Source organism: Silurus aristotelis (assembly GCF_946808225.1).
Source record: "Silurus aristotelis genome assembly, chromosome: 12".
Lineage (NCBI taxonomy): Eukaryota > Metazoa > Chordata > Actinopteri > Siluriformes > Siluridae > Silurus > Silurus aristotelis.
The window spans coordinates 14066393-14092633 of record NC_139585.1 but is presented as its reverse complement, the minus strand read 5'-3'; the positions used below and the strand labels follow the sequence as shown (position 1 = coordinate 14092633).

Below are 26241 nucleotides of genomic sequence, written 5' to 3'. Positions count from 1 at the left end.
TAAAACCATGCAAATACACGTCTAGAGCTTTAGTTAACATTCAAATTAAACATCTGAATGGGGAAAATGTGATCTCAGTGATTATGACCATGGCATGGCTTGAGATGACAGATTGGCTTGTTTGGGTAGTTCATAAACTTCTGATCTTTAAGGATTTTCACATACAACAGTCTCTAGCTGACAGTAAAGCTACAGTAACTCTTCGTAACTCTGGTGCGCAAAAAGGCAATTCAGAATTCACAGAAATCTCTTTTAGTGGAGTGGCTAGAACAGCAAGACAGCAAAGGTAATCTGAAACAACAGTGATCAAGTGCTTCTGACAACTGGATAGTTGAAAATGGAGGGGGGGTTTACTGTTGTTGTTGTTGTTGTTGTTGTTGTTGTTGTTTTTAATCTAACATTGCAGTTTAATGTGATTTCATTTCACCCAGATAGACCTGAATAACTATATTTAAACTGAGTTCAAATATGAGGTAAAATGCATTTCAGGGTTATAACTCAGCTTTGGTGGGTTTGGAATCGTGTTCACGGTTGGACATTGATACTGGTATAAACAGCACTAATACTGATTAAAATACAGTGTCAATCTTTTTTACTTTATTCCGAAACCCAGTGACGCACGATGGCTGTTTCATCAGTGATGATGGAAACGATATCGTTTTTTTTTTTTTAACAAATTAATTTATTTGTATATTTATTTACCTGATTGAAATCGAAAGGCAGGCATCCTTACAGATTTGATCCTGGCTGCTACTGGCGGTCACGCACCCAGCGCGCCGTGCGTAATCTGGATTTTCGGAGCGGTGTGTGTGTCTGTGCGTGCGTGCGTGTGTGTGTTTATACATTACGCGTGACAAGACACATCAACGATCAGCCATCAGGCATTAACCTGCTGCAGGAGGAAGGTGAGAGGGAGCACAGAGGGGGTGTGTTCGTGGATGAGAAAGGAGGGATCCAGGAGCGCCGCTCTTCCCCTCTGAAAAATTAACGGGTTTAAGCCGCGCCCACGAGCCGAGCCTCTCAGAGCATTAGACGCAGAAGCACGATCATAAAGATCCAAAAACCGCCTCGGACGCAAACCGAGCTTTCACTAAAGAACTTGGACCATGCCTGCGCTTGGAGGTCAGAGATAGGGATGGAGTCGCGTCCGTGGGGGACCGTCGCCCTGATCAGCGCCTGCTGCTGCTACTGGCTGGCCGCGCTGGCGGAGGTAAGACTGCACCTACAGCTCAGCATCTCCTGCTCCGTAGGATTAACAGCAAAGGACATTTTCACGTCCCACCGTTTAGACCGTGACACCTTTTACACCTCTCTTGACGCATTGTGGCTGCAGTTGGAACAGAAAGTGTGTCTTTCACTCATCATCATAATGCAGCTTCGTACTGTATCCCACTCTCATTGTTCAATAACGCACCGGAATGGATTCAGGCGTCGCCCTCTGTAACAGGAACAAGCGCCTTGTAGATAGGAAATGTCGATTATATGACAGGAGATGGCATGTGTACCAGCATCAGTGGTCCCTACATATTAATAATGTTACCAGAATTACATTGAATAGAACACTATGGCGTGCGGAGACTTTCGTTATTCTGTATTGTTCTATGCCAGATGCGTTTCTTCATGCTAAAATATCATAAATTCATGTCTTATATTTTTAATCTTAATCAGCATATTAGGGTATTTCAATATAACAATACAGCCTACAAAATCCTTACAAAGGTGACCCATATTCATATGGTGGCTAATGTTTTTAAAAGATGTGCTCAGGACTATTATATTGCTTTTGAAATGGAGAGACAAAATAGATTGTATATCCTATTGGATGTTCCGAAGAATTTTAAAGCATGCATGCCAGTGCTACACAATTTTTTGTGGGTAGATGCTGAAATGTAGATAAAATATGTCCATAATGGCAAAATAATCTCTGTAAATTCTGTATATTTACACACTGCATATCACAAAGGTAAATCTCAATCAGCAAATTAAAGTGTAATTTCAGAGAAAACCAAAGCATGCTTATCAATGTTACGAAACTAAATGAAAGAAGAGTCTGCAAAGTGTGTGTGTATATATATATATATAGAATATACAGATCCAGATGCCAATATATATATATATATATATATATATATATATATATATATATATATATATATATATATATATATATATATAGGCATCTGCATCTGTATATTCATGCACTGCATATCGCAAAGGTAAATTTCAATCAGCAAATTCAATCTCAGTATAATTTGTAGTTCACTACAGCTCCTACACAGCAGGGCATCTGTATCTGAACATCTGTTGCGGTGAAGGGATATTAATAAGTAATATACCGTCTGTGTAGTATTTTTTCCTCATTATGGTGATTCTGCTCTACTAACAAATTATATTAACTCGATATTTAAATACAGATATATCAATTCAGAAGGTTTGTTATACATATTAAAAAATACAGATACGTTTTATAGGTATTGTACATGATTTATGATATTGTTATTATAATATCCTATTAGGGAGTTTTCTCATTTAATTGATCAGAATACCAAGCAGAAACAGTGCAATAGTGCTAATAAGTAAAAAAGCACTGCGCTATCTGTCGTATTTATTATTTCTTTTCTTAATGTTTATTGTTTATATTCTTTGATATATATCAATACTGGATGCTGTAGAAGGTAAACTATTACCACACCACTTGCTTTGGGTGACAAAAAACCCCCGCAGAGTATCTCTGGTGTAAATTGCCACATCAGGAGCAGCCTGAGACATTGTGGTTTCTCCTTAGGTATGTTTTCTTTGCTGCCAGTATGTACCACAGCTGGCAATGCCTGGTCTCATCTGCTGCTTCAGTGGAAGATTGACAGATGCAATTATGGATTTAACTGACCGCAGTGTGTTGATATGAGCACAAATATCTGAGCTCATAACCGAGTCTTGTATCTGTGTGTAACACAATTAGCTTGGCGATGCCTTGCTCGGTCCCTAGAGTACTTCAGCACTTGTAAATTAATAAAGTCATGCTCATGTTTTGCTCTGCAGTCATGCAAGATAACGTGTGGCTGCACGTTGGGTAAATTAGTACAGCGTGGAAAGAATAAATACATAAAAATCTAGAAAGGCTTTGATTCTCTTTATATAAATGTATTTGCTTGTACAAAAATGGGATTTAATGATCTGTAGTGGACTGCTTGAATGTTCTATTTGTCCATACATTTACTACAGTTACAGTAAGAGCCTAATATAATTCAATGTCCATCAAAAAAAATTTGAAGACTGCCCTTGTAGTGTAGATCAAGGGGAAAAAAACTTGTATGTACACAATGTCTTTATCCAAGGTCACATTGTAAAGCATGATATTTTTCTCTCTACCATTACAAAAAAATCTAAATTGTATTCATGTATTACAGCCAATGATATATAAAACAATTTCTGTAAGTGTTCCGTAATTTCCAGCTTGAAAGATCATGCTGCTTTTGTAGAAGTCACGTAGGAGCATTTGAGCTCAGTGCCATTGTTGAAGGAAACTAATGAAGCTAATCCTGTAGAGAGTGGAACAGGTGATAATTCTTAGACATGTGGTCAGGGTTGTGTAGTGGATGTGCACAGCTTTGCAGCTATGCTCTCCAACATTTTCTCTGGTAAGATTGTGTGCTGAAACCGTTCAGAGCACTGAGTACATCTTATTTATGAACAAATGAGTCAGTTCAGCATTGCTGAAAATTTAATGTAATGGTTTAATGGTGAATTCCAGACATGAAATAGTTTCTGTACTACATTCTACAGTCTGCATTAAAACACATCTAATGCAACAAGATTTGGCAAACAAATTATTCTGGCTGTCATATGGCAATTACAGCACAGTACACGAAACAGCAGATACAAAATGTTCGATGTTAAATATTTAGCAGGTACCATCTATTATCATGTCTGTAGTTCTACCATAAAGCTTCTCATGGCTGTTGCTGCTGCTGCTGCTGCTGCTGAGCTGTGTGAGTGTGGGTTGAGACAGAATGCACTGCTGTTTAAATTTGTGTCACGTTTTAAAAGATAAAACTGTTTTTCTGGGAAAACAAGCGCTAGCTCATGCTGAACATCTCTTCATAATTCTGTCAGCTTCCTGCATCTGAACTGTTTGCATATCTTCATTGCAGGTGACTGGTGATGATAGCTACCTGAATGCTATTCAGAATACAGGTGAGTCCACAGGAATGTTATGAAACTTGACAAATTTGCAATGATTTGAAGATATTTTGTAGAACTACATGATGCACATAGGAATTAGTGCACTATATTAACATATATTGACAATATCAAATCAGGCTGTGCATAAATCACTCATAAATGTCTAGTGGGATTTTAAAATATGACATATTATTGAGGTTACATCTTAAAAGACATCAGGCTTGGTGGATGATGGCAGCTGCATCGTTTTTGATCTCATACTGATTCTTATCAGGTTTTTTCCTTCTCTCATACATTCCCAACAGCATTAAATTACCCAGCATCAGTCCCATAGTGGGAATGACTCAGTGCTTTGATGCAACTTCACCAAGAGTGATAAACAGCACAGACAGAATTAGCCAATCAGGGCGCTCCATGGGGTTTTAAGTAGATAGGGTTTAGATTGAGCTATTTGTGCTTTGTCTCGTTTTCAATAAAAAAGATTTTCTGAACAGCATTTGGCAAGTGCTCAAGCATTAAATATAAGTGGGTCTGCATTAGGTAGTGTTTTTTCTCTGAAGTGCATTTGCATGATCCGAGTGGCATTGTGGTCATTAGAAATGTATATACCAAAATCATAGCAGTTGTTTCTTTAGTCTCAGAGAGACGTGTGCAGTACTGATTTTAAATTGCACTCCTGCACTCTATCTAAGTGATTCTGAATATTGTCTATAATACAGAATTTGAGTTTTGTAATTAATTTCACCATGGCCATATCCAGATACTGAAGCTGAGTAAATAACTGAATGAATGAATGAATGAATGAATGAATGAATGAATAGATGAATGAATGAATGTATCTATTGCAACATTCAGTGCCTCACAAGCAGCTGGTATACTCCCATCTTAGTCAGCATGGCCTTTGTTTATTTCACACACTTAAACTCCAATGATTGGCGGTGCTGTTACCTTTAGCTTAAATGATAGGACCTTTAAGAAGCACAGAAAAATGAATGTATCAATGTCAACTATAGCCTGCACACATAGTTGTCATGTGTGCAGATGTGTACATGAACAGGATCAAGAAGTTATTGTAGAGTGGAAAATTGATTATTGCTGGGAAAGGGGATAAGAATTCTCATTGCACAGTGCTGAAAATTAATGTGTCCCAGGACTCTGTATGGATGTTTTGTGTGAATTACATGATTTCCGCTACCATTCGTTCTGCTCATGCTCTCCCAGCAGTACAAGAGAGGATCATGAATAATCACCCACAGAGCACCAATCTACAAGCCCTTGATTCTGCATTCTTTATTCCTACCTCAGTATGAATTTTGTCACCTTCTTTCCTAACAAACTGTACAAACAGACAATTGAAAAATGTCAATTATATCTTTTTTTTCCATTAACCTTAATCCTTACTCGTTCATTTTTAATGTGTGGAAGCCATGTAGGATGTTGAGCTCAGGTTAGATGGCATGTCTGTGGCTATTTTGATATTTGAGCAGAAACGCAGGAAGTCTACATTCCCCTCCCCCTCAATGTTTCTTTGGCAGCCCTGTGCTTCTGACAGCTTTGATATTCTGTCCCAGACCCCATATCTAATCTATGTGCATATTTCTGTTTACTCTGCAATCAAAGTAATATCAAGTGAAGAAATGTCACCACAGTAATGATACGGATTACTGAACATTTCAGTATGCAGGTCTGAGATATGTGTGATCTTGTGTGTCCAAACTAGTTATGTTCAAGTCCGATAGTAATAAAGTAGTGCACAGGCATATAAAACAGAACCATAGACTTTTACAACACAATTACAATTTTCAACAAAATTATATGATTTGTTGTTGTTTTATTTATTTAGTTGTTTTTTTTTTTTTACATTAGTGCTGTTTAATACATTGATTGTTAATCACTATTGATTTCAATCATAAATACCTGCAGCATGCGAAAGAATACATGGTCCAGTGATTCACTGTAACAGCTCATAGGTTCATCAGATAGCTTTAATATATCCTTGTCATACTGTGTATGAATATGTTGTTTATATTGTTATTAGTTTTTGCTGAAATAGTAGACAGTTCTTAGTACTAAAAAAAATGCACCTTCAACAACATTTCCAATATATATTGCACCATATATACATGTTGTTTATTAGGTTTCTTTTCATAGATTGCAACATCACACTCTACATTCTGTGAAATATAAAGTATCCTTATGATGGTTAACTGGGTTGCAATTATAGTTATTTGGTTATTCAATCATACACAACGACCTAGTGTGATTCTATGTTGCGTTCTAAACTTGATTTTAATTGCCAACTTATTGCTCATGTGTTCCCATATATGACAGCATTTTTAAGTAATAACACATCATTTATACATTCCAAATGTGACAGATGTGGTAGTGTTTTAGCAGATGCATTAACCCAGTTATATATCTTCGTTTCTATCATTTGTCACTTGGCCCCTTGATGAAGAAGTGAATAATTCTGGACAATGGTGATATATTAATTTAATAAGAGGCAAATCTGCACTCTAAATATTGAAACAGCTAAATTTCATGGGTGCATTCCCTGATGTTCAGTGTATCATTGTCCTCTGTTTTGTGTATCTCATAGCTGATGTTTAAAAATAATAATAGTTTCCAAGCAAAATATTAAAATCCATCTCCAATAGACACTGAACTTCTGGATCTGTGAAAGTAGATTTGTAGATTCATTTTATCTGCAGGTTTATTGTAATACCCCTCCACACATATTTATGTACTCAATTAAGTTGAAATGCACAATGAGTGATTTCCCCAGGGGTGATGCTCAAGTTGGCACAACTCATTTTGAAAGAGCTCTTACTCATTCTGCCTTAATATCTCTAATTCAGCTATGCCTTAATTGCAGTTGGTCCATTTAAGCTTAGCTGGGGAACTATTCATCTCCCTTCTGTTTGACACACACACACACACACACACACACACACACACACACACACACACACACATACACACACTCTTTCTTTCTCTCTCTCTCTCTCTCTCTCTCTCTCTCTCTCTCTCTCTCTCTCTCTCTCTCTTTTTCTCTCACTCTCTCTCTCTCTCTCTCTCTCTCTCTCTCTCTCAAACACATCACTCACCCACCTTTGTGGTTAGCCCTAATGTGTGATGCGTGTAGCCTGGCTCTGAATGTGTCTGCAGACAAAGCATCGACTTGTCACTCCGTCCTGTAAACAACAGTATGTTCCTCTGTCAGTGATGAATTTAGAAAGATACAGAAGCATTGGATTACAATTAATATTTACTGGAAACTGAACAAGCAAGATGTATGAATGGAGAATTTGCTTAGTCACTGTGCTCTGGATTTGGCTATTGATACGATTAGCAGGAGATTAATGAGGCTAGAACATTGAATTATCTCCAGCCTTGACTGCATTTTCTTTCTGTCTTCCAAATGATGGCAAAATTTACATGAAACATGCCAAAACAATCAGAATATTGGTGGCATTTCATAGACTTTTGCTCCCAACGCACTGGCCAATTTTGATTCCTCAGACATAGGAAAAAAATATACTAGAACACATTTTTTTACTTTTGAGTGCTGCATTTTGGTAACATACATAAATAAATACTTTAAATTGGCCACCAGCATTCAGGTCTAACGTTATGTATTACTACAAGACTGTCCTCAGTAACATACATTTAACATATTTAACATGACATCATTTTACTTTCTCATAAACTGCTGTCTGCTCTTTATTCATTATTAAGTACCTAAGAATTTGAAAAGATTATTGTTGGCGATATGTCTTCTACAAGTCTACATGCCCTCAAATGACATTGCTACTGGTGTTGTGGATATATATATATATATATATATATATATATATATATATATATATATATATATATATATATATATATATATTCAAGTATATATATATATATATATATATATATATATATATATATATATATATATATATATATATATATATATATATATATATATACTTGAATGCACAAACTTCTGCATTTGGCTTTGAGTATAATTCTTTGCTTAAGGGTTATCAAATGTCACTGAGGTTGTTGGAGAAAACAAGCTCAGTGGTGACTGCAATTTCACAGTCCATATGGTACAAGGAAGTGTCTTCAGAAGGGGTTTTCATTCCACCCAGTATATGAGTGCTTTCCAAGTTCACTCCCTGTACCACGTGTGCTAAAGTGTATAGACCATTATATTGAAACAGTCAATCATTTGAAAATAGTATTTTCAGGTAGCACCATTTATCTAAATGACCTAAAAGTCAAGTATTCTCAGTGGGTCTCTTTTTTTAAAATTCACTATTTTAAATGGGCTAACCATATTTCTCATTGCCTAGTGATCTACATGACAGCGAAGACATTTTATGTGCATGAAAAAGGTTAGTCGAAAGACTTCCTCCATCTTGATGCTCTGAAAATGAGCCCATTTCTGGAACATTCTGGAGCAGTTCTCTGTGTAATTTCGGTCTTCTTTTGCTGTGAGCAATGGCCCAGTTGTACAATTCTCTTGTCCTCTCTTCCCTCTCCAAGCTTAGGCCTAAAAAAAAAAATGCAGAATGTGTTTTGAGAAGACACAAGGGCCAAAGCAAGTGTTCATGGGAGATAAACACAGCAGTGCTGCAGTGCATGCATCTCGTCCAATATGCTATTGGCAATGAAACTTGCTAAACTTGGACTTGCGGAACGTTTATCCAAAAGCCTCACTTTCACTTCTTATTGCTGAAAATATTGCAGTCTCATATATATTAAATATTTTACTTATACTGTACATAAGTAATATATGGCATATCTGAAAAGTCAGGAACCATTCAGAGTAAAACTACTACATATTACATATATAATACTACATATAGTTGTATATTTAGTGTTTACAACATATGCTCTATATATGCTTATGAATTTTCTCAACTGCTGTAAATGTTTTTGCTGAATCTTTTTAATGTTTGTAATGACATATTTCAACAATATATTCCTATTGGTTCCTGAATTGACTGAATGACACTCTATCAGTTATAATTCCTGGTCAGGGTCATGGTAAATCTGTAGCCTATCCTGTGAACATCAATAAATTGCAGATAGATGCAACTTAGAGTAGAACCTAGAGAACCCACAGGAAACCCATATGAACACATAGAAAACATGAAGAATTCTGTACACAAAGTGATTAGATTAACAGGATTGTGACATTGATGCTACCTGATGTGCCACCATGCATCTGCATTTCATATAAATAAAACCATTAGCTTTCTTCTTTGTTTTAAGGTTAAAGAATTTAAAAGAATTACAGTATGGTGTCTCCTTAGTTGGTTCACTTATAGTAATTATACTACCAACATCTGGTTTTCTTCTTTATTTTGCAGTCCCTCTCTCCTGTTCAGAAGGTTTTACTGAGCTGGGCTACTACAATGGCACAGTGTCCCAGACAGATTCAGGCTCACCATGCCTGAAGTGGACAGAGTTTCCTGATTACGTGCAGCAATACCCTGGCCGAGGCCTGGGAGAACACAATTACTGCAGAAACCCAGATCGTGAATCCAATCCCTGGTGCTTTTTCAGACAGAGCTCTGGTGCCATTGGCTGGGCTTACTGTGACTGCCACCAGGGTAAGACAGACTATCCTACTCTATCACTATCACCATTCTATCATAATGATGCATTGGCATTCATTTCCATATGCCCTTCATCCAACAGCTTTTAAATAGCACCAAAAATATCACTGCCCCTAACAGTAGAAATGTAAAACATAAAACATGATATTTAACAAACAAATATAATAAATATATATATATATATATATATATATATATATATATATATATATATATATATATATATATATATATATATATATATATATAATTTAAAAGAAACTTGAATACATTAACTATTAATTTTTAATTTGAACTATTAATAGGAGCAAGTAAAACTTTTGTTTTGCTATTAAAAATATTTATTGCTTTCTAGTAGTTTACCTCCAACCTAAACAAAAAACAATAAAAGTGACTGAAATGAGACCTGCAGGCTTCTGATATAAAATTTCTCTGTGTGAGATTTACCATTAAAAAAAGCATCATGATTAACAATTTAATCTTCCAGAACCTACAGTTATGGAATTAATCATTTACACCATTAAATGTTTGAGCAGAATATGAGAGTGTGTAATAATATTTCCAGCTTTTACAGTAGGGTCCTTCTTGCCAGGTATATTATTAGGTGATAATATAGAATAAACAGTAGAAAACATTGCATTTTTGAATGCAATCTATTTCATATTTCGGTTGTCTAACATTTGCATGGCTAACACTGTTAGTTAATCCAATGCTGCTCAAGTTTAGGAGTGGGAAAATAACAGCGTATTTAATAACTTTCTCATTTCCGTTACCATTAACTGTATTTGCAAAGCGTTAGATCTGACATTTTATGCAAGGCTTTCATAACACAAGTCTACTACCAGTACACAATTCACTTTACCAGGTTTCATTATGCGGAACAATGAAAACTGAACAGCTGTTGATAGAAGTACTATGTTTTGGCAACTAAACAAATCTGATACTTTAAGAAGTGCTGTACAATAAGTTAGTCAAGAGTGTAGTACAGTGAATAGAGAAACAATTTAAAGAGCAGTGCATCAGTCATTTTTTTTTTTTTACAGTAAGGCACATCCTTTCTCTCTCTCTCTCTCTCTCTCTCTCTCTCTCTCTCTCTCTCTCTCTCTCTCTCTTTCTCTCTCTCTTTCTCTCGCTCTCTCTCTCTTTCTGTATGTGTTTAGGTGCAGCCCGGCTGGTGGGGGGATCCTCCTCTAAGAGTGGTCGTCTTGAGGTGTACTTAAATGGCCAGTGGGGATCAGTGTGTGACACTCACTGGACTGACCGAGATGCCAGTGTGGTCTGCAGGCAGCTTGGTCTGGGGTAATTATAGTCTGGGATTCATTATATCAGTGTTTATTAGATGATGGTATTGTTACTATTTCAGATTCTCTATGCAGTTTTTCACTGTAGTCCCCTTGCTGTCATTATGCATGTGGAATATGAAAAGTTTATGTTTTGATTTTCCAGTGCAAGCCTGTGTATGCATTATGCCATTATATCTGCAGTGAGATCGGCACTGCGCTTCAGCAATCCTACTTTGGTCCTGGTTCTGGCCTCTTCCACTACACACGCCTTGGCTGCCGTGGCAATGAAAGCTCTCTTCTGGAGTGCCGGAGCAGGAAGTTTGTAACCAACGACTGTACCCATGGCAATGAAGCCGGGGTGTTGTGTGCCCCACCTGAAGGTTAGGAGGTTTTCAGTGAGATTCTAGATGCTGTGACCTTTTGAGTGACAGGCACAAAACAGCTTCCTACACACGTGCTTACAAGAAGAGCTTTGTTTTGTGTGAGTGGAGAAAAAGTGTGTGCAGCTGGGCTGAAGAAGGGAAAAGCATAGGCAGTATGTGGATGATAGAAGAGTCTGCCTTAGTCTTTCATGTGGTTTAGATTATTAAAAGGGTGGGTTTGATTTATTTAGGTTATTAAGTTATATATTCAGTTTATAATAGGAAATGAAACAAGAGAGAGAGAGAGAGAGAGAGAGAGAGAGAGAGAGATAGAAAGAGAGAGAGAGAGAGAGAGAGAGAGAGAGAGAGAGAGAGAGAGAGAGAGAGAGAGAGAGAGAGAGAGAAAGAGAGAGAGATGATAGACAGTGTAATGACTGCCAGGCTTAGGCTCACGAATACCTATCTACCTGCTGTGACATCAGAGACAGATATTCTTGATTAGTACCCCTATTATTCTTGTCAGTGTTTCCAAGGTGCACAAATGAATAAAAAAACATAGCACTGATTTAACAGACAAGACATTAAAATTATATGTAATTCTTAGAAAATACTGATTTTTAAAGTTGATCATAAATTGGCATCATTTGTTGAGTTCTGCTGTTTTCTGATCGTTTTAATCAGGTACCGGCCCCCCTCTTCGCCTGGTTGGAGGGGAGGAGGACTTTGAGGGGAGAGTGGAGATCTATCACAATGGCCTCTGGGGAACTATATGCGATGACCAGTGGGACGACATGGATGCTGAGGTTGTTTGCAGACAGCTTGGACTCGGGTGAGTTTGAGTGTTCACATTTGATGCAGTACATTACCCATTATGTACCAGGTCCTGTGAGAACAACAACAATCTGTGGTTCCTAAACTGCTTTCTGGAAAGACTCTTAAAAATCTTCCACTGAAGCACTGAATATGACTTAAACAACACTCACTACTCAGAAGGACTATCCTATTTCAATGTGTGTGTAGGTACATGTAAGAAAGCATGGTATTACTAAATAATTTATATCATGCTGCAGTATTTTTACTGTTAGAGAGCCTTAGCTTTGTTGCTGTACTAGTCAGAATGCAGTGCTTCTACATGGTACAGAGACCCAGAGTAAAACTATTATTAGAAAAGTTGTTAGTTGATGGAACCTGAAACCGAATATTCTTTAATAATGTTGTTTTAATATTAAGAACATTAACCCAAGATAACAGCTATATATACTCATGTGTGAGGGTTCTTATTTAGGGGCATACCAAAGGCCTGGTCATGGGCTCATTTTGGACAGGGCAGGGGACCGATCCAACTGGATGCTTTGCAGTGCACAGGAAATGAGCTCTCACTAGACGAGTGTCCTCACAGTGGCTGGGAGCAACACAACTGCGACCACATGGAGGATGCCGGAGTGTCATGCAACCCTTATACTGGTCAGGACACTTAAACACACACACACACACACACACACACACACACACACACACACACACACACACACACACACACACACACTCCTTAGCCAGACAAACTTTTACAGTCACATTTATAAAAATTTTTAGGTTTATTAAACACAGGGGCGCTGTTAGTGGGGGTGCAGAGTATGCCAGGCATATGGGCCCAAGAGAACGCTAGGAGGCCCCCACAATCATCAATTAAAATTTTTCCAATTATTATTTTTTTTTTATCGTACATACACACATTTTAAATAATAACACTGGTGAAATAAAATTAATTCCCTTTAAATAAAATTAAACTATATTAACTTTATTAATAATAATATAACATATATATATATATATATATATATATATATATATATATATATATATATATATATATATATATATATATATATATATATATATATATATATATATATATGGGGGCCCAAACTTCTGTCTTGCATACCCCCCTTAAAACTGTTAATTGCGCCCCTGATTAAACATATGTTCACTTTGTAGGTACACAGTTACTGACTGTAACTTATCTGTTGTCATACACACATTAAAATGCATTCACATGCATATTCGTACATTTTAATGATGATAAATAAAGGGAATAAACCCAAACCGATAAATCATTTCATTATTTAATTTGGCATCTAAAAAAATGAAAAACAAAACACTGAATAAATATAACAATATATCGTATAAAAAGTGTCAGCAATAAAAAAATGAATCCATCCACAATAATCTTTAACATAACATGCGTGTGGAAGTATTTTTAACAGTATGTTTATCAAATAGTAAAACCAAATTAAAATGATTTTAAAACAATGGGGCACTGCAAAAAATTTTTGCACTTGAATATAGATCGAAGACAGAAAATAGCTTTTCATAACAGCTAAAATTTTACATTTTCCACAGAGATTCATTGTACTTTGTGCCATTCTATTTTCCTTTGAACATGGTGAATGGCAATTTTGGCAATCTTTATTTCCCCATAGATATGTATTTTCTGGCTAAAAGCAAACAAGCAAAAGATAAAAGACTTGTAGTTTAACCCATGAAACTAAGAATCTGTTACTTGATCCGGATGTTGTTTTTTAAAAAAAGAAAAAAATCTTTTTTAATATATATATATATATATATATATATATATATATATATATATATATATATATATATATATATATATATATTTATATATATATATATATATATATATATATATATATATATATATATATATATATATATATATATATATATATATTTTTTTTTTTTTTTTTTTTTAATATGCTTTTTTTTTTTTTTATAAATTATATTCTATTATAGATGTCATTAGGTAAAATATTAATCTTTTCAGCTTGAAACTCAGAGTAGATACATGGTATCTAGTAAAATTATATAATTTAGAAAAATTAGAATTTTTTTGTATAAATAAATAGTCTTGGAAGAAAAAGACATGTGATACCTAATAACTTAATATTGAAGACTATAGGTTTTATTTGTTTAGACAAAATGCACATCAGATGCTCTAGAGACCAGCAGTGGAGCTAGAAGCGTCTGCTGGATTGGCATGTGTTACAGATGGAGTAGTGAGACTTGTAGATGGAGACAACCCGTGGGAGGGCCGTCTGGAGGTGTATCACTCTGGAGATTGGGGCACAGTCTGTGATGACAACTGGACTGAGCGTCAAGCGCAGGTGGTGTGCAGACAGCTGGGATTCAGGTACTACTTCTGAATTCTTTAATACTGTGGAGGGTTTAAGCAAAAATCTGCTTCATTTGCAGAATTGTAAAATTAGTACAGTATACTAACAAGAAGTTATTAAAATGTTTTCAATCTTTTGTATCTATTCGATCCATATTAAAATTATTTATAGGGTTTAAGTTTTAATACACAACACACTGTGCTCAGGTTCAGCAGGGTTTAGTCTATCCTTGTTAAATCTTGATTTCAGGACTAATAACAACAAACATAATTCTCACCTAGATTTGATAGATACCTTGTGTGTGTTTGAGAAAGCAGCCTAATCCTTTCAAGATTAGTATCCTGTGGATGTGTGGCTTGTAGCTTTCTTTTTTTTTAATCTCCAAGTGAGCTATAATGCACTTTCAGTTATCCTTATTTTAATTCAATTTAGATTAATAAAATTTTATTTGTATAGCACTTCTAACAATGGGCATTGTACTATAGCAGCTTTATGAGATTTATAGTATCTTTAAAGTATTAATTCTCATATGGCTAGTGTAATAAAACAAACACAAAACATGTCTAAATCAAGTATAATACCTGCACACAGATAATAAATAAAATTACCTACTATTACCCCTACTTGCAAAAGTATAATTTGTTATCATTAGTGCACCAGGTGGCAATGTAATCAAAATACTATAAAGAATTGATTCTTGATAAAAAAAAAAAAAAAAAAAAGAAATCATTTTGTGTAATTAGCAAGACTGCTGTCAAGACATTTTGCATGCTAATGGTTTCTTTGTTAATAATAAATGAAAGTCAGTAGGGGCTAGTTGTTAAAAAAAAAATTCTTTCGGTGAAGTGTTTATTTAACAAAAATATATGTTTATACAATTAACACTTTATTTAATACTAAATTATAATATTATATAACATTTTACAGTAAACTATATGTGTGTGCGTGTAGGGGAAGTGCAGAAGTGGCTCCTGCTGGGGTGTTTGGTGAGGGAACAGGCCTGATCCTGATGGATGATGTGCAGTGTGTAGGAACCGAGTCTTCACTGCTGGAGTGCAAACACAGTGTGTGGGGTCGACATGACTGCTCTCACAGTGAAGATGTGGGCATTAGGTGTCACAGGGCAGAGACTAACGACGTTCCACTTGCCCCAGAAACAACAGGTCGGTTACTGACAGTAAACCAGTCATTAAGGTGAAACATTTGTTTTATCCGTGTCTGTGTGAGTGGCTGTATGTGTGTGTGTGTGTGTGTGTGTGTGTGTGTGTGTGTGTGTGTGTGTGTGTGTGTGTGTGTGTGTGTAAGAGAGAGAGAGAGAGAGAGAGAGATGGGGGAAGGTGGGGGTTGCTGATGTACATCAGAATTTGCAGTTTCACACCACCATAAAAATCAGTATGAATCTAAATGTCAGATTCAGACTGTAGCCCAAAGGGCAGAATGGATACATTTCTGTATCACACATACTGCTGTCACTATAGATTTCTATTTGAATTTCAATAAAGCTATTTGTAGTCCTTGAGGATCACAACCTTCTGGCTGACATTTTACAGTCAAAGCATTGCCATTTACAGTTTTTTCAATCACTCAACCTGACTCTTTCTCAGATCTTTGGTATGTTTATGTTATTTTCTCTGTCATTAATCATCACTACTTTATTTTGTTTTCATCAGATTTACTGTTGTATAGCAAAAGGCATAATTTTAAGTTGCAATATATGTGAAAATGCAGGCTGCATCTGGAAAGGAACTGCCCGGGAGGCACTTTCAAAATGACAAAATGAGCTTTTTACCCCATTGTTCATGATTATACTTTTTTCTGCTCTGCATCTTGCTTTATATTCCTCAAGTCTTATGTGGGTACTGTTCTCACAAAGAAAATGGTTGATTTTCCTCAGTATGACTTCTGTCTGGTTTATGGTGCTCTCAGGTCCTCTGGTGCGGCTGTCTGGTGGTGACGGCAGAAAGGAGGGCAGAGTGGAGATATTTTTGAATGGAGAGTGGGGCAGTGTCTGTGATCATGGATGGAATGATGTCAATGCTGCTGTCGTCTGTAGACAGCTTGGGTTCACGTAAGGATCAGTTTTTCATTGATAAAAGACGTGTGGCTGTTATGGAGATCTGTGATATGCTGTGTCATGCCTGGTATTGTCAGTTCCTATAACATTTTCCTGAATTCAACCTGTCCTACTTTCTATTGGTGTAGCGGAGTGTCAAAGGCACGGCCAATGGACTACTTTGGCTCTGGGAAGGGCCAGATCCATTTGGCCAATGTGAGGTGCACAGGCAAAGAGTCTTTTCTGGGAGAGTGTCCTGCTAAAGGTCCAGACAGCCATGTGTGTAAGCATGGCCAGGAAGCAGGTGTGGTATGTGGCTATGTTCCAGAGCCAGAAGCAGACATTGCTATTGTGGGGACCCATACCTGTGGCATAAGGGGAGGCACCGAAAGACGCAGCAAGAGGATTGTTGGCGGGAACAAGTCTCTCAAGTGATTAAGCACATATGCATTGTTTATTTTGTTACACTTAATTTTGAAGTGGTTTGAATGGTAATCTTTTTATTAACCCTTCTTGTTGTTGGTATGCTGTCAGGGGAGACTGGCCATGGCAGGCATCACTGTGGCTCAGATCTCAGTCTAGAGGATCACAGCCCTTGTGTGGAGCCACACTCATCAACTCCTGCTGGATTCTCACTGCAGCGCACTGTTTCAAAAGGTAAGAGTGACACCTGCTGGACATAAGCTGTACTCAGCTATCCTGCTTACAGAACAAAGTGTGATCAAGATCTGAAGAATTTCTGGTTTACATTTAACCTACACTGCATTGACTACCTAATAAAAATGCAAAATGTGTCACAGGTATGACATTTTGCCTAGTGGTATGGTAAATACACTGTATACAGTAGACATATTGACAATTTTTTATTTATTTGAATAGAGTTTTTAACAATGGACATTGTCTTAAAGCAGCTTTACACAGATAAAGCAGTAATAAAATAATGTATATCTCACTGTTTACCTAAACACCTGTGATGTAGTTATTAAACTGCCAAATAACATGTAATATAACATGTTTAACATTGTACATTGGTTTTTATTTACGCTTAATCCACCTCTTAATGCAATCGATATCACGTCACAATTTTAGAAAGCATCAATACTATACAAAAATGCAATATACCAATGCGTGGCATTACAGAGAGAGAGAGACATTTCACATATGGATGCACATTTTACTAAAGCAAGCTCCAAACCTCTACACTACAACCGCAACTGTGCCACCTACATCATCTGGAGCATTTCAGAATCAATATTGTCTAATAACATAACAACAACCTAAAAATAAAATAAAATACAACCTACTCACCAGAGATGCATAGTCATAATTTGCTTCGCTCCTCAGAGGCTGTAATCCAGTGGTACAGCTCGTATTCACTGGTTTGGAAGCGGTGAACAAACCCTTTCCCGGGCTGAGACAAGCTAGATGTCTCAGGGGTTGGCCGACCTCTTTTCACGATGTCTAGCTTTTGTTGAAAATTTATTTTTAAGTATGTCCAAGACCAAATCAATTTATCTTCCTCCGTAGGCATAAAAAAAGTCTAATTCAGATGTATTAATGTGTGCAGAGAGCTACACATGTGTATTGCTAGTCGAACAGTTTTCCTCTGACCAGCCAATCAGAAGGTGGAAAAATGCTGATGCTATTCTGGGCTAGCTAACTAAATTCGAGGCGAATTTCAAATCTGGTTGGTAAGAGACAGACCCATTGCTAATATTCTCAATGGTAAAAAAGGCCAGCAGTACTGATTCTGAAGGCCCTCGGCAGATTAGATTGACATGGCAGCACATAAAGGCTGAAATCTGATTGGACAAAAAAATCTAACATCCACATACCATAGTATGATTCATAGTCAAGAGAAACGCTACGAAATTAAGAGAATTGACTGTTGGGAATAAATTAATACAATTTCATGGAACAAATATTAAAATTTGGGTTGTAAATGTGGTCAGTGCTTCTGATTGAGTTTAGGCCAGCAGAGAAGGCTTTGCTGGCCCTGAAGGCCCACCACTGGATGCAACCCACTAGTCCCTTTCAGTTGCATAACTTGTGCATACAAACAACAGTTTATTTTCATATGCATCTAATATACTTTAAACAAATTGTATATCATGATGATATTCCAATTATAAACAAATAACATAAATCTTTTTGGCAGATTATAATTATACAAGATCTAAAGAAACTTTCATACATAAGCTGAAATCAAACCTGTTTTTTCAGCAGAGTTACTCAAAATTATGTGTAGTAAAAGCATGCATACAGTAATATGTTACAGTCCCAAATAAAATTTTTCTTAACTGGAATTATTTCTAACATGCATAGGATAAATGCCAAACTAGATTACTGCTATATACGTATATATATATATATATATATATATATATATATATATATATATATATATATATATATATATATATATATATATATATATATATATATATATATATATATATATATATAGTGAGGAAAATAAGTATTTAAACACCCGGCTATTTTGCAAGTTCTCCCACTTAGAAATCATGGAGGGGTCTAAAATTGTCATCATAGGTGCATGTCCACTGTGAGAGACATAATCTAAAAAAAAAAATCCAGAAATCACAATGTATGATTTTTTAACTATTTATTTGTATGATACAGCTGCAAATAAGTATTTGAACACCTGAGAAAGTCAATGTTAATATTTGGTACAGTAGCCTTTGTTTGCAATTACAGAGGTCAAACGTTTCCTGTAGTTTTTCACCAGGTTTGCACACACTGCAGGAGGGATTTTGGCCCACTCCTCCACACAGATCTTCTCTAGATCAGTCAGGTTTCTGGCCTGTCGCTGAGAAACAAGGAGTTTGAGCTCCCTCCAAAGATTCTCTATTGGGTTTAGGTCTGGAGACTGGCTAGGCCACGCCAGAACCTTGATATGCTTCTTACAGAGCCACTCCTTGGTTATCCTGGCTGTGTGCTTCGGGTCATTGTCATGTTGGAAGACCCAGCTTCGACCCATCTTCAATGCTCTAACTGAGGGAAGGAGGTTGTTCCCCAAAATCTCACAATACATGGCCCCGGTCATCCTCTCCTTAATACAATGCAGTCGCCCTGTCCCATGTGCAGAAAACACCCCCAAAGCATGATGCTACCACCCCCATGCTTCACAGTAGGGATGGTGTTCTTGGGGTGGTACTCATCATTCTTCTTCCTCCAAACACGTTTAGTGGAATTATGACCCAAAAGTTCTATTTTGGTCTCATCTGACCACATGACTTTCTCCCATGACTCCTCTGGATCATCCAAATGGTCATTGGCAAACTTAAGACATGCCTAGACATGTGCTGGTTTAAGCAGGGGAACCTTCTGTGCCATGCATGATTTCAAACCATGACGTCTTAGTGTATTACCAAAAGTAACCTTGGAAACGGTGGTCCCAGCTCTTTTCAGGTCATTGACCAGCTCCTCCCGTGTAGTTCTGGGCGGATTTCTCACCTTCCTCAGGATCATTGAGACCCCACGAGGTGAGATCTTGCATGGAGCCCCAGTCCGAGGGAGATTAACAATCATGTTTAGCTTCTTCCATTTTCTAATGATTGCTCCAACAGTGGACCTTTTTTCACCAAGCTGCTTGGCAATTTCCCCGTAGCCCTTTCCAGCCTTGTGGAGGTGTACAATTTTGTCTCTAGTGTCTTTGGACAGCTCTTTGGTCTTGGCCATGTTAGTAGTTGGATTCTTACTGATTGTATGGGGTGAACAGGTGTCTTTATGCAGCTAACGACCTCAAACAGGTGCATCTAATTTAGGATAATAAATGTAGTGGAGGTGGACATTCTAAAGGCAGACTAACAGGTCTTTGAGGGTCAGAATTCTAGCTGATAGACAGGTGTTCAAATACTTATTTGCAGCTGTATCACACAAATAAACAGTTAAAAAATCATATATTGTGATTTCTGGATTTTTTTTTTAGATTATGTCTCTCACAGTGGACATGCACCTACGATGACAATTTCAGACCCCTCCATGATTTCTAAGTGGGAGAACTTGCAAAATAGCAGGGTGTTCAAATACTTATTTTCCTCATTGTATATATATATATATATATATATATATATATATATATATATATATATATATATATATATATGTATATATGTAAAGTTTTTTAACTTTAACTGTTCAAACCACTTAAGGTGATGCATTTTATTCTAAGTAAATGTTTAGTGTAAATGCACTTACTCTTAAGCATAAATACAGTTAATTGTAAATATGGTTTAGACCTTTCACTCTCTTCACCCTCACTCTTCCTGTTCTAGGTTTGGCACTGATGCGTCTCGTTATGTGGTGAAGCTGGGTGACTATCATACAGAGGAGCAGGATGATTTTGAGCGTGTGCTCACTCCAGATCATGTGGAAGTGCACAAGAAGTACAGCAGTGAGAGCTGGGAGCATGATGTTGCTCTTATTCGGTTGAAGGGAGCTGAGGGAAAGTGTGTGTCTTTCAACCCTCACACTAATGCAGCTTGTCTGCCTGCACCTGGCAGCAAGTGGGGCAAGAGACCTGCTTCATGTGTCATCACTGGCTGGGGCATGTCTGGTGAGGTTTGCTGTTTGTAATAATTTTAGTCAACAGCTGAATGTGACACAAATGCAATTAAAAAAACTGAAAGCCTTTCCTTTTCTCTTTTGTCAATGCTGTGTATACACTGTGATATTTTCATCAAGGAAATGAGACAAATGAGTTGGGCCCTAATCTTTTACATCACCTTGCGCATATCAGATAACATGATATATTTCTAATATTTCTAACATTTTATAAGCTCATTTGTTTGGGTCTGTGAGCATCAATTTTAAGTTGCTTTAAACAAAAACATCAGTCAATGTTGTAAACACATTTTTGGGTAAATCATTGCTCCTAAACAGCTCAAGAGTTTGATCCAGAACTGCTCTTTTTCCTCATTTCTGTGGGTTTCTCCTTGGCTATTTCAGCTTCCTTTGACCTCCAAAAACATGTTGATGCATGGATTGGCTTTACTAAATCGATGAACTAGGATTTATTTTCCTTATATTTTCCTGATGCCTAGTGTTTCTAGGATCGGCATCTTTGAAATTCTATAATAAAAACACTTTTCTGTATTGCAAAGTCCAACTATAACAGTATTCCTTTTCTTTCTCTCTTAGACACTAATCACCCTCATACCCTGCTACAGGGCTGGGTTCCACTCCTCCCCTCATGGCAGTGTAGGAAGCGATATGGTGAGCGATTCACCAGTCATAGCATGCTCTGTGCTGGCAGCATGGCCCCTGACCAACAGCGACATGCTGACAGTTGTCAAGGGGACAGCGGTGGTCCCCTGGTGTGCCAGGGTGAGTCAGGCCGCTGGGTGCTTACAGGTGTTATCTCATGGGGTCACGGCTGTGGAGACCCTTCCTACCCAGGCGTGTATGCACGGGTCAGCCGGTATCTTCCCTGGATCGAGCAGGTGACACACAGCACGGCTCCTCTCCAACACTGAACTACAACCTGACAAAAAATCACCGGACTCTAGACACAGAAAATAAGAGCCAGACAGCACTGGGCACCATGTATTGCTCAAATCTGCACTCTGCAATAGCCGTGGATCCTACTGTGTTCTATCCAGTTTTAGCTCTTCTTATCTGTCATTGATCCTTAGCATTTAGAGATCTTGGTCCTTAGCATTTAGTCTTTAGGCTTACACTCTGGAAATCCAAGGTCATATTGAGTGATGTGATGTGAAGTTTGAGGGATATGTGTTCTTTACTGTTGTGCTGTCCGAAGGCTGCAGAGCATGTTAATGTGCATATTATATTCAAAAGCCATTCAGTGCAGCCGCCATTTCCACTGCATGGTAGATAATGCGCCGAAGCTCACTGTGAGCTGGTTTATTTCTTTCTGTGGATATGTCGCTCCTGTACTGACAAAAGCAAATCATTTTCTTTACCCTTCGGCTGCTGGTTACTGTTAACCCATACTTACATTTTTAGCTCATTAAGAACAGATCATTCATTAAGATTACAATCAGTGTTGTAACATTCTTTTGTTTACTTGACTGGCCATTAAATGTGTAGGATGTTTTTGTAAACAGTGACATTAAACAAAGCCATTACGCCATCACACATGCCTAAGAAACAGGCATTCACTAAAAGCCAAATAATGTTAATGATATGAAAACAACTTACACTTTGGGGCTGACATTATATTTCATTCCTAAACGCTCTCAAACAACTCAGCATAAAGTAAAAAAACATGTAATATATTACTTTTTTTTAGTCTGTCATTTTTTAGACAGTAGAAGGTGTATTTGAACTTTAATAGGGAATAGCCATACTTTATTTGCATATGCTCTTGTTTGTGAGAGAATAATGGCATTCCAAATGGCACTTCGCCTGGTAAAAAAAAAATAATAATAATAATTCTTTGTCAAACAATTTCCCAGTTCCAGTATTGCCTTCAACCTGTAAGTGTTCATGTAATTTCTAATTGTAAAGATACTAGGAAAATGTTCTTTTTTTTTTGTTTTAGGTAAAATCATTTTACCTTGTCACATGTCATATTATTATTATTATTATTATTATTATTATTATTATTATTATTATTATTATTATTATTATTATTATATTTATTTGGTTGTATGGAGTGTCTTTATTCATCCAGTGGGTGGCAATATTGTGTTTTCTACAGGAGTGGATTTCAGCTATACGGTAGATCAGGTAATGTATTAGTGTTATAGAGTGTGTCCTTTGCTTTTGAAATTAGACAACTGTTTGTAAATACAATATAAAATGAAGGCACAAGATTTTGCTAAACGTTGTTTCAGTGATATATGGCACATTTTTGCATTAACAAAATTTGGGGAAAATATGTGTAGTAAGGGCTTTGTAAAATATTTATTGAAATTGGCTGGATATTTACTGTAAATAAGGAGTTGAGTTGCATTGTCTTAGATACACAAGCATTTTTTGAATGGCTATTAATATTTGGTGAAATTCACAAGGTTCTCTGTAAATATTTCCACCAGGACAAATGCCAGACAGCAGGTGTAGAATATCTTACAAACGATTAAATGTGCAGCCAGTGTTGTGTTACACTTTTCCTCTTGTGCATCCATAATGACGAGAATGTTGCCCATTGGCACATTTAAAACGTAATATCATGTCCATAGATATGTGTTCGTAAACTGCAATTTAACAAGCGATACAGCATAATTAACATGAAAAATGCTATTAGGTCAATCTGCCTTAAAGATAAGGACTATTTTACATATGAATCATATAAATTAGTTCTACCACTCAGCACAAATAATTATACCTTACCAAAATTTAAGATTTTGTCTCTATTGGCTAGTGTATTGCTGTACTATTGAAACAGACATGTTTAAGATTAGATATCATGTCACTTAAATAAAAGAAGTGTGCAGATTTGAGTGGTTTTAACGGCAGTGCCTACTCTAATCAGAATAAGCCATGTTTTTGTTATCTGGCCTCCAGTGCTAAACAGCTCTAGGCCTAAAAGTGTTACAAAATTTGCTTAATTCTACATGATGGGGAAATGGTGTGATGATGTCAATTGCATGTCATACAATCATTTGTTTGTAGGTAATAAAAAAAAATCATCCAGTCTCCTGTAAGTTTTTTGCTAGCTCTGTTAAAAAAATAAATAAATATGTATGACGGGTGGCAAAATAAAATTCGTTCTTGTGGCTTTTTTTTTTTTTTTGCAGTTTCTCACTTGGATTCATTTAAGACACCTTGTAGGCAAGGAAAGAATGAACACCGTGACAGCTGTACAACATTTGCGCATTTGCGCCATTTGTACAACCCAGCATGTAAAGGGTGCAAGGCAAGAATATAGCCTAGATGTAATGCCAAGATCCTTTATTAGAAATGGAACCCAGCGACTCACTGACAGAACCTGCTGTGCCAATGTGCTGCCTCATTCAGAATTAAAACTCCTCCATGTTTTTTTTATTCTTAGGTTTTTCCTTTTCCTCTGTCACTCATAGAATTCTTCATTGACATTGCATACAAGAGAAAAATTCAAAACATCTTAGGTTAAATACTGTTCCAATGCAGAAATATTTCAGCATATGGTCAATGGGAGATTGAATTAAGAGTTTGGATTATAAACAACCTTATGCTAATCGTACATGACAAAGCTTGAGTTTTTTATTGCACCTGTCAGTGAACCGAATTAGAGCAAGAGGAAACTATACATTTATGATTATGTTATGTTTTAGCGTTAAAATAAACAAATAATCCAAATCCAAATTAATCAATCTCATGGATTTTAAGGCACAAGAGAGTCAGTTTTGCAAAGAGTAACCCCCTGGGTTGATTAAGGCTTTTAATCAAACATTTTACAACTATGGTGAGCAGAAAAGTAAACACAGTACATTGAACTTTATGCAGTACCTCAGGTGGTGGACTGAATTACAACATTTACAAGGCCAGTCATATTTTTAAAACCTTAATGTAAATAAAAATGGATATGAGAATCTAAATCAGAATCAGGTTTATTGGCCAAGTGTGTTGACACACACAAGGAATTTGGTTCCAGCTGTTAGTGACTCTCAAAGTCCAACATTGGGTCTGCTGACAAATGTACCATTTGTCAGCAGACTAATCTATTCTTTTATGCATCATGGTGCCTCTGTGCCTTAAATTATGTGAAATTATTTTAATATACAAAGGATCTAATTGCTTAGACTGCAATACAAAGTTAGTTTGATAATTATACAAGACTTCATTCATGCTTAATTGTTTAAAAAAAATAATACTGATTGCTAAAGTTTAATCTCCTCCTCTTCCACCTCCTCAGCCTCCTTTTTAAACCTGATATCAAAATTAATCTGAAGCAAAGCAATTACATCTTTAAGTGACTGTGAAGAATTGGTTTCTCTGCACTTTTAGTTCGAACAAGTGGAGGAGATACTGAGGAAATCTCTTGCATACTCAAAAGGTAATCATGAAGCTGATGGTGTCACTGCTCAAAATATCCCACTAGAACTATCCAGGAAACAATGTTTACTCTAGTCAGTAACTAGTTGTTAACTAGTAACTAGTAGACCACAACTAAAGCAAATTGTGAATAGAAAAGTTCCAGTCTCTAACTACACCTGCAAGCTAGACTAAGAGAAATAGCAGAATTTTGACCCATGGTCAGTTTCAAGTGTGTATGTTGGGCTTCTTCATACAACGTTATACCAGTGTTACAAATTAGCACTTTTTATAAGAACATTGCAATATTTGACAATGTTAACAAGGTACATTTAAAGTGGTTGAGGTTGTGCCAGTTTGCTACTTGGGTTTGTCTTTCTATCCTACTTAATTAATTAGTAATAACACAGCACTCAATCATTAATGGAATCACAGAAATAATGTCTGTGTGGTCAGTGGGGGGCTTATGATGGTTCTTTTCTACTGAAGGAGGAAGTAAAAAAGTTGCATAGCAACAGATGAGCTACAGTCAGTAACTGTATACCTACAAAATTAAAACCAGGTTAATGAACAACTTGATGATATGCAGTAAACGTGAGTGTACACCAT

General features: G+C 36.6%; 1 protein-coding gene across 1 annotated transcript; it reads left to right on the top strand.

Moving 5' to 3' along the window:
* Positions 1–312: 312 nt before the first annotated feature.
* LOC310734184 (neurotrypsin) lies at positions 313–24368 on the top strand. Its single transcript, XM_083555880.1, has 14 exons — positions 313–1210; positions 4152–4194; positions 9555–9797; positions 10964–11102; positions 11288–11466; positions 12130–12277; positions 12734–12912; positions 14515–14656; positions 15591–15802; positions 16566–16707; positions 16842–17123; positions 17227–17349; positions 20991–21271; positions 21856–24368. The coding sequence occupies exons 1-14, from the start codon at positions 1136–1138 to the stop codon at positions 22188–22190; spliced, it is 2523 nt and encodes an 840-aa protein (XP_083412006.1). The 5' UTR covers positions 313–1135; the 3' UTR covers positions 22191–24368.
* The last annotated feature ends 1873 nt before the right edge of the window (positions 24369–26241 follow it).